We start from the raw sequence: 9,921 nt of genomic DNA, 5'->3' as shown, positions 1-9,921 counted from the left end.
TCTCCTGAAATCCTCTGTGCTGCTGGGAGCTGCTCCTTCTACTATGTAACAGTCTATGATCCCCCTCAGATCAGCGCAGTCCTCTCCTGAAATCTTCTGTGTTGCTGGGAGCTGCTCCTTCTGCTATGTAACATTCTATGATCCCCCCTCAGATCAGCGCAGTCCTCTCCTGAAATCCTCTGTGCTGCTGGGAGCTGCTCCTTCTGCTATGTAATAGTCTATGATCCCCCCTCAGGTCAGTGCAGTCCTCTCCTGAAATCTTCTGTGTTGCTGGGCACTGTTCCTTCTGCTATGTAACAGTCTATGATCCCCTCAGATCAGCGCAGTCCTCTCCTGAAATCCTCTGTGCTGCTGGGCGCTGCTCCTTCTGCTATGTAACAGTCTATGATCCCCCTCAGATCAGCGCAGTCCTCTCCTGAAATCCTCTGTGCTGCTGGGAGCTGCTCCTTCTACTATGTAACAGTCTATGATCCCCCCTCAGATCAGCGCAGCCTCTCCTGAAATCCTCTGTGCTGCTGGGCGCTGCTCCTTCTACTATGTAACAGTCTATGATCCCCCTCAGATTAGTGCAGTCCTCTCCTGAAATCCTCTGTGCTGCTGGGCGCTGCTCCTTCTGCTATGTAACAGTCTATGATCCCCCCTCAGATCAGCGCAGCCTCTCCTGAAATCCTCTGTGCTGCTGGGAGCTGCTCCTTCTACTATGTAACAGTCTATGATGCCCCCTCAGATCAGCGCAGTCCTCTCCTGAAATCCTCTGTGCTGCTGGGAGCTGCTCCTTCTACTATGTAACAGTCTATGATCCCCTCAGATCAGCGCAGCCTCTCCTGAAATCCTCTGTGCTGTTGGGAGCCAAGTATTATTATATATATGTATGTATCATGTATATATCTGTATCACTCCTATTATACATGTATCTCTGTGTTATTAGTACCATGTATATATCGGTGTGTAGTATATATATATATATATATGTATTATTAGTACCATGTATATATCGGTGTGTAGTATATATATATATTGATGTATTATTAGTACCATGTATATATCGGTGTGTAGTATATATATATATATGTATTATTAGTACCATGTATATATCGGTGTGTAGTATATATATATATGTATTATTAGTACCATGTATATATCGGTGTGTAGTATATATATATATATATATGTATTATTAGTACCATGTATATATCGGTGTGTAGTATATATATATATATATGTATTATTAGTACCATGTATATATCGGTGTGTAGTATATATATATATATATGTATTATTACTAGTATTCTGTATCATGTATATATCGGTGTGTAGTATATATATATATATGTATTATTAGTACCATGTATATATCGGTGTGTAGTATATATATATATATATATGTATTATTAGTACCATGTATATCTCTGTGTGTAGTATATATATATATATGTATTATTAGTACCATGTATATCTCTGTGTGTAGTATATATATATATATATGTATTATTAGTACCATGTATATATCGGTGTGTAGTATATATATATATGTATTATTAGTACCATGTATATATCGGTGTGTAGTATATATATATTGATGTATTATTAGTACCATGTATATATCGGTGTGTAGTATATATATATATATATATATATGTATTATTAGTACCATGTATATATCGGTGTGTAGTATATATATATATATATATATATATGTATTATTAGTACCATGTATATATCGGTGTGTAGTATATATATATATATGTATTATTAGTACCATGTATATATCGGTGTGTAGTATATATATATATATATGTATTATTAGTACCATGTATATATCGGTGTGTAGTATATATATATATGTATTATTAGTACCATGTATATATCGGTGTGTAGTATATATATATATATGTATTATTAGTACCATGTATATCTCTGTGTGTAGTATATATATATATATGTATTATTAGTACCATGTATATATCGGTGTGTAGTATATATATATATATATATGTATTATTAGTACCATGTATATATCGGTGTGTAGTATATATATATATTGATGTATTATTAGTACCATGTATATATCGGTGTGTAGTATATATATATATATATATGTATTATTAGTACCATGTATATATCTCTATCCCTCCTTGTCCCATCAGTCGGGGGTCTCTCACATAACAAGTGCAGGTACAAAAGACAGAAACCCCTGTGCGGACCCCGTAGCCCCGGGGTGGGGGGTGGGGGGGTCGGTATCGTGTGATGGGGGGGCGGGTGCCGGTGATGACGTCACAGCAGAACTTCCAGGGAACTTGTGTGCGGCCCGGGGGGAGGAGACCGGAGCCGGGATAAAGGAGGAACCTGCAGCCCCGACCGCACAGCAAGGAGCCGCAGCATGGAGGTCATCACAGGTAGGACTACTACTCCCAGCTTACTAGAGCACTGCATGAGGACTACTACTCCCAGCTTACTAGAGCACTGCATGAGGACTACAACTCCCAGTTTACTATAATTAGAGCACTGCATGAGGACTACTACTCCCAGCTTACTATAACGTGACTGTACTGGAGCATTGCATGAGGACTACAACTCCCAGCTTACTCTGACTAGAGCACTGCATGAGGACTACTACTCCCAGCTTACTATAACTAGAGCACTGCATGAGGACTACTACTCCCAGCTTACTCTGACTAGAGCACTGCATGAGGACTACTACTCCCAGCTTACTCTGACTAGAGCACTGCATGAGGACTACTACTCCCAGCATACTATGACTAGAGCACTGCATGAGGACTACTACTCCCAGCATACTATAACTAGAGCATTGCATGAGGACTACAACTCCCAGCTTACTCTGATGTGACTGTATACAAGAGCACTGCATGAGGACTACAACTCCCAGCTTACTCTGATGTGACTGTATACAAGAGCACTGCATGAGGACTAAAACTCCCAGCATGCTGTGACTGTGTACTGGAGTATTGCATGAGGACTACAACTCCCAGCGTGCTGTGATGTCCTCATGCCTCCTCTATACAATCTCTCCCAGCATGCTCTGACTACATGTAGCCTATAGCGGGGCACTGTGATAGGACTACAACTCCCAGCATGCTCTGACTACATGTAGCCTATAGCGGGGCACTGTGATAGGACTACAACTCCCAGCATGCTCTGACTACATGTAGCCTATAGCGGGGCACTGTGATAGGACTACAACTCCCAGCATGCTCTGACTACATGTAGCCTATAGCGGGGCACTGTGATAGGACTACAACTCCCAGCATGCTCTGACTACATGTAGCCTACAGCGGGGCTCTGTGATAGGACTACAACTCCCAGCATGCTCTGACTACATGTAGCCTATACCGGGGCACTGTGATAGGACTACAACTCCCAGCATCCTCTGACTACATGTAGCCTACAGCGGGGCTCTGTGATAGGACTACAACTCCCAGCATGCTCTGACTACATGTAGCCGATAGCGGGGCACTGTGATAGGACTACAACTCCCAGCACCCAGGGAGGGGTGCAGCGGGGGCTGGCACTAATGGAAATGTGTATTTCCCCCCCCCGCCTGTGATACAAGTATCACACATGAGGAACTTAGATACTGTATGACATATCCAACATGATGGGATGGGATACGCGGCTCGGCGGGCTGTATCGCACATGATGGGATGGGATACGCGGCTCGGCGGGCTGTATCGCACATGATGGGATGGGATACGCGGCTCGGCGGGCTGTATCGCACATGATGGGATGGGATACGCGGCTCGGCGGGCTGTATCGCACATGATGGGATGGGATACGCGGCTCGGCGGGCTGTATCGCACATGATGGGATGGGATACGCGGCTCGGCGGGCTGTATCGCACATGATGGGATGGGATACGCGGCTCGGCGGGCTGTATCGCACATGATGGGATGGGATACGCGGCTCGGCGGGCTGTATCGCACATGATGGGATGGGATACGCGGCTCGGCGGGCTGTATCGCACATGATGGGATGGGATACGCGGCTCGGCGGGCTGTATCGCACATGATGGGATGGGATACGCGGCTCGGCGGGCTGTATCGCAAATGATGGGATGGGATACGCGGCTCGGCGGGCTGTATCGCACATGATGGGATGGGATACGCGGCTCGGCGGGCTGTATCGCACATGATGGGATGGGATACGCGGCTCGGCGGGCTGTATCGCACATGATGGGATGGGATACGCGGCTCGGCGGGCTGTATCGCACATGATGGGATGGGATACGCGGCTCGGCGGGCTGTATCGCACATGATGGGATGGGATACGCGGCTCGGCGGGCTGTATCGCACATGATGGGATGGGATACGCGGCTCGGCGGGCTGTATCGCACATGATGGGATGGGATACGCGGCTCGGCGGGCTGTATCGCACATGATGGGATGGGATACGCGGCTCGGCGGGCTGTATCGCACATGATGGGATACGCGGCTCGGCGGGCTGTATCGCACATGATGGGATGGGATACGCGGCTCGGCGGGCTGTATCGCACATGATGGGATGGGATACGCGGCTCGGCGGGCTGTATCGCACATGATGGGATGGGATACGCGGCTCGGCGGGCTGTATCGCACATGATGGGATACGCGGCTCGGCGGGCTGTATCGCACATGATGGGATGGGATACGCGGCTCGGCAGGCTGTATCGCACATGATGGGATGGGATACGCGGCTCGGCGGGCTGTATCGCACATGATGGGGTCCATGCACTGTATCACATCAGCTTAGATACAGCAGCTGCACTACATGTTGTTTGTTTAGGTGTTGTCCCCCCGAGGTTCTGAGCAGTGTTTGGTCCTGGTTCTGATGTGGCTGATGCTCGGGGACAGGACAATGGGCCATTGTTCTCCTGGTGGCGCCTCCTTGTTTATGTCTCTTCCTCTTCGCACGCGATGGTTTGTTGCGGTTGCGTCTTAAAGGGACGTTTCCATGAAGCTTTGGCCATTTCTTCTCTGATCTCCTCTTGTTTTCGGCAGAACATCTGGCCGGGATCCTGGGCCACGTGCAGGAGCAGGAGGGGAAGGAGGCCAAGCGGCAGGCGCTACTACTGGTGTCCATGGCCAAGGCTCAGGCCGAGCGGCTGATGGAGAAATACGTAAGTGATGGGGGGGGGGGGGGGTCACAACTGCTGACGGGTCCCTCTTAAGGGGGTCATGATGTGTACGCCCCAGACACTTTGGACAGTGAACCTCTGTATTTTTGGCTTGTTGTCTTCTCCACCACCTACACACGTGTAATGTTTCCAGTGACTTCATCCTCCGTGTCTTTCATCCCGAGTAACTTTTTTCCTGCTTCTTCTGGCAGCTCGGTGAACAAGGTCCTCCCTTCTCAGACAATGGCGTTGCTGTTCCTCACGTGAAGATAGAAGATCTACCTGCGGTGGATCACGGGGAGCTGCCGCCATCTCCATGGAAGCGTCTGGCTCGGAGCCTCCAGGCGTTCCTGTCTCTGGGCGAGTGGTTCACCTTGGTCCTTCTCTGGCAAACTTCTCTTAACCCTAAATCCAGGGAACTTCTCAACCTCCTGAAGATCGCAAAGAATAATTCCCAAGCCATCGGCTCCAACCTGGCCACACTCCTGGGCAAGCAAGATGTCGCCTCTCCTCCTGTGCCAACTCTTTCCTCCAGCATGAAGAAGAAGGTGGCCGGCTACATGGTGTGCAAGAGCTTTCACGAGTGGCTCGCCCAAACCGAGAGGGACCTGGTGATCCTCCTGGCCGAAAGCTCAGTGTAGGCCCCGCCACACTCCATTTTCCCGGACAGATCCTTCTAGTTAGACATGTCTACCTCACTGAGGACACAACTTCTTCTGTAAATGGCTTCTTTTCAGACTGGGCACCAGGGATGGACTGGTTGATGATGCGATACGAGAAGCCAAGGTCCAGCGGTTGAGTGGACTTCGTCCTACTTTGATGACGTGAAGCGTCCACCAATTTCTGTGCGTTGTTGTCTAAAGAACCATTAACCCTTAGTTTCTACATCTACAATGGATGCAAGAAGATGAAATCTACTGACCCCCGAAAGAGATGTGCGTTTGGATTTCGCAACTTCCACATTTTAGGTTTTTTCCAATCTCCTGTTCTCCAGGACCAGCTTTTGCCGTTGCTCTGTAGGAGAAAGTTCTTGAGTTGTTTCTCCATGTTCCTACACCACATCCGAACTCTCCAACCTTCTTCAGGTCTTGGGTTTTGTGGAAGTGACCATCCTCAGGATCTTGGAGCGAGGCTCGGTGTGTCCTTGTGCTCGGCCATGGATGGTCCTTGGCTTTACCCTCCCTATAACTGTAGAGACTGAGACTGGTGAAGCTGAGCCCTCGTGTCTGCAATAACCGCGTGGCTTGGATACTAATTTTTTACAAATATTTTTACATCTACTGTAATTTTAGAAGGTTTTCTAATGTTCATAGACTTTTTACTAAAATTTGATAAACATTTCTGTCTCTGGCCGTTTATTTGATGGAATAACACTGAGCAGCGGATGTGGTTATTGACGCGGTGCCACCTTCATATCCCCCACACATCAGCTACTGACTTTATGGTCAAACCCAACAGGTCCGATCCTTCTTTCCTTTACATCTGCCATGGATGGGGAACCAGGAGGCCTCGTCCACATGACTTGGGTGACCAGTCCGATGATATCTGACATGTGTGAATGGATTGGGAGAAGATGAAGGAGGTGGGGAGGCATTCTGATGGTTTACAAGAGCCCTGCCCTCCTATAAAATGGTCACCACTGGATCTAGGTCACCGCATGGGGCGTAGCCTGAGTATTGTCTGTGGTACTAACCTGCTGCTACTAGCAAGACCAGGGCTCAGGAGGTTCTGGGCTTTGTCTCCGTGAACCTCCTCTGATGCCAGGAGAAGAACCTGAGAAGTGACTGATTGTATTCACCCCGGGGTGTAATGGCTGATAACAGAGAGTAATAGATTGTATCCTCCCTGTACAGTCTCCTCTCCCCGGGATGTAATGGCTGATAACAGAGAGTAATAGATTGTATCCTCCCTGTACAGTCTCCTCTCCCCGGGATGTAATGGCTGATAACAGACAGTAATAGATTGTATCCCCCCCCCTGTACAGTCTCCTCTCCCCGGGATGTAATGGCTGATAACAGAGAGTAATAGATTGTATCCCCCCCTGTACAGTCTCCTCTCCCCGGGATGTAATGGCTGATAACAGAGAGTAATAGATTGTATCCCCCCCTGTACAGTCTCCTCTCCCCGGGGTGTAATGGCTGATAACAGAGAGTAATAGATTGTACCCCCCTGTACAGTCTCCTCTCCCCGGGATGTAATGGCTGATAACAGAGAGTAATAGATTGTATCCCCCCCCCCCCCTGTACAGTCTCCTCTCCCCGGGGTGTAATGGCTGATAACAGAGAGTAATAGATTGTACCCCCCTGTACAGTCTCCTCTCCCCGGGATGCAATGGCTGATAACAGAGAGTAATGGTGTCAGATGAGGGGAGGTTCTATTTCTGAGTTCCGGCAACTAAATTAGTATATTTTGCACCAGAACCGTCTCTCCCGGATCTCTCTCCTCCAGTACTAGACCTGTCACTGACAGCTGGTGTCAGGATGTCCTGGAGGAGTTGGCTCGCTGCCCGCTGATCTGTCATGGATGCCGCTGGTATCCGGTATCTCGCGGGTGTGTTGTTACAATGTACACCCTGACACTTATGTCACCGCAGCAGCGCAGTCACTACAACCTATGCCCTGTGTCATGTGTGACAGCAAGCAGAGATCTCGCAAACTTTGAGGCATTCAGTGGCTGAGCTCCATGTGTTATTTTACTATCTTCCTCTGCTGTGTTCATTACTTTACAGAGCTGAATATCATCTTCAATTACTGAAATGATATTCTCTTACATTTATTCAGGAAGGTCCAATCCTGATTCCTTCTACGTACCTGCTCTCCCACCACTAATGACCACAGTGTAACTACAGCCCCTCTATAAAACCCCAAAAATGGATGGAAAAAGATGAGATGAACCATCCATCTTCTGTATCCCCCAAGAATCACGGATATTCTTCTGCATTCCTCACGACCCTTCCTAAGGGAAATCTCCAATCAGAATTCATCCGGATAAACCAGGGACAATACTCATAGATCCAGGTGATTTTCTTATTTGTTATCCATGGCCTCCTCTCCCCCCTTCAGCACCCCCCCCCCCTGCCTGCTTTCATCTCGCACAGTAGAGGGCGATGTGCTCCCGCACAGTGTAACAGTCTGTGAAGCTACAGCATGGATGGGATTGGGAAACGTCACCTTTCTGGCTCATTTGCATCATTTTTAGAAAGGTGAAGATGCTGAGTGGTCTCCATCACCTCTCCATGTGTAAGGGGGTTGCAGCGAGTGTGTGTGTCACTGTAGTTATAATAATTCCTGTATTTTTATAGCGCACACAGATACCGCAGCGCTGCACAGAACTTGTCACATCAGTCCCTGTCCTCATGGGGCTCACAATCTAATCACCTACCAGTGTGTTTCGGAGTGTGGGAGGAAAATGGAGGACCCGGAGAGGACATACAAACTCTTTGCAGATGTTGACCTGGGCCTTGAACTCAGGACCCCAGCGCTGCAAGGCTGTAATGCTAACCACTGAGCCACCGTGCTGTAGTAAATGAAGCTGCTGAGTGGTCTCCATCACCTCGTGTGAGTGGCCTTCTCTCGCCCTCCTGGTGATTGGTGACCATGGCGCCTACTAGACAGTGAGTGACCACCTACGGTTATGGATGTGCGTACAAATTACAATGTTTCAAACAAACATTGACGTAAAAATGAGACATTGTAGCAATTCCTTACAGTTTTTTCGGCCCACCCTGGGGTGTCCGCATTCCTGCTACATTCCTAGATCTCCCCTCCTCGGCTCTGGTATAAACTTCTTCACTTGTGGATCTTCCAGGAGGCGGCTTATTCTCCCGAAATGTCAGAGCAGATCCGGAATAACACAGCGCAGAGGCCAGCACGTCCTGCCAACATTCCTGGACGCGGGAGCTGCCTGGTCTCCTGGGACCTCTAGTGGTGGCTCCTGGAATAGAGGACGATCCAGGAAAGTGTCCGGGGTCATTATTATATTATGTGGCTAAGTGGACGCTGGGGAGGTCAATGGTGGGGGTGGAAGATGGAAAACCTGGTGCACATCCGGACAATCCTCCAGGATGAGGAAGCCGCTGTCACCGGGACTGAGATCTTCTAGGATCTAGGATCTAATTCCTATAAAACTCTGCGGTGTCTGGTCATTGGGCGCCGGGAACACGATGGGAAAAGGTTGGAATGTGCAGATGACGTGACCCAACCAGGTTTACAGCCAGGGGTCACCAGCTTTGAGGGGTGTGGAGCCTCTTGCCTAAGGCAGCGCAACCTGCAGAAAGATGTGGGGCAGCATGGGGGGCGCAGTCACCTGCTATAAAGTAGGTCCTGACACTTAAAGGGGTTATACGGGTTTAAAAAATGTCTTATGTCCGGGCTGGGGAGGGCTATTTAAACACAATAAACATGTACTTACCTCCTCCGGTGCTGCCGATGTCCCGCGCCGCGGCCGGTCTTCTCTGTGCGCCGGTTTCATTACAAGTGCGCACAGGGAGCTTCTGGTCGGCCGTATGCTCCCATGCGACACCATCTACCAGCGCTTACAACGCTGAGAGATAGGGACGGATGGGAGGAGCCGGCCACATCGCGGACCGGAAGCTCCCTGTTTGTTTACAGGGGCACGGATCGAAGGGACCGCGGTGCGGGACATCAGCGGCGCCGGACGAGGTAAGTACATGTTTATTATGTTTAACTAGCCCTCCCCAGCCCGGCCCTAGGTAATTTTTAAAACCCGGATAACCCCTTTAAGAATCGTGCGGCAGATGTATCACTGTGGTAGCACTAGTTTTGGTTTTGCGCCTAAATGAGGCACATTGT

At 48.9% G+C, this 9,921-nt stretch overlaps 1 protein-coding gene across 1 annotated transcript; it reads left to right on the top strand.

The window, feature by feature from the left end:
• Nucleotides 1-2,285: 2,285 nt before the first annotated feature.
• Nucleotides 2,286-6,448, top strand: CTF1 (cardiotrophin 1). The gene is made up of 3 exons (XM_072119447.1): nucleotides 2,286-2,396; nucleotides 4,995-5,113; nucleotides 5,323-6,448. The coding sequence occupies exons 1-3, from the start codon at nucleotides 2,381-2,383 to the stop codon at nucleotides 5,749-5,751; spliced, it is 564 nt and encodes a 187-aa protein (XP_071975548.1). The 5' UTR covers nucleotides 2,286-2,380; the 3' UTR covers nucleotides 5,752-6,448.
• The last annotated feature ends 3,473 nt before the right edge of the window (nucleotides 6,449-9,921 follow it).

This window comes from Engystomops pustulosus, chromosome 8 (genome assembly GCF_040894005.1).
Source record: "Engystomops pustulosus chromosome 8, aEngPut4.maternal, whole genome shotgun sequence".
Lineage (NCBI taxonomy): Eukaryota > Metazoa > Chordata > Amphibia > Anura > Leptodactylidae > Engystomops > Engystomops pustulosus.
Note: the sequence above shows the minus strand (reverse complement) of the source record. Positions and strands in the feature narration are given on the sequence as shown.

Coding starts and splice junctions, on each gene's coding strand:
- CTF1 (XM_072119447.1), top strand. Junction 5,114..5,322: donor AGCGGCTGATGGAGAAATAC/GTAAGTGATGGG, acceptor TTCTTCTGGCAG/CTCGGTGAACAAGGTCCTCC.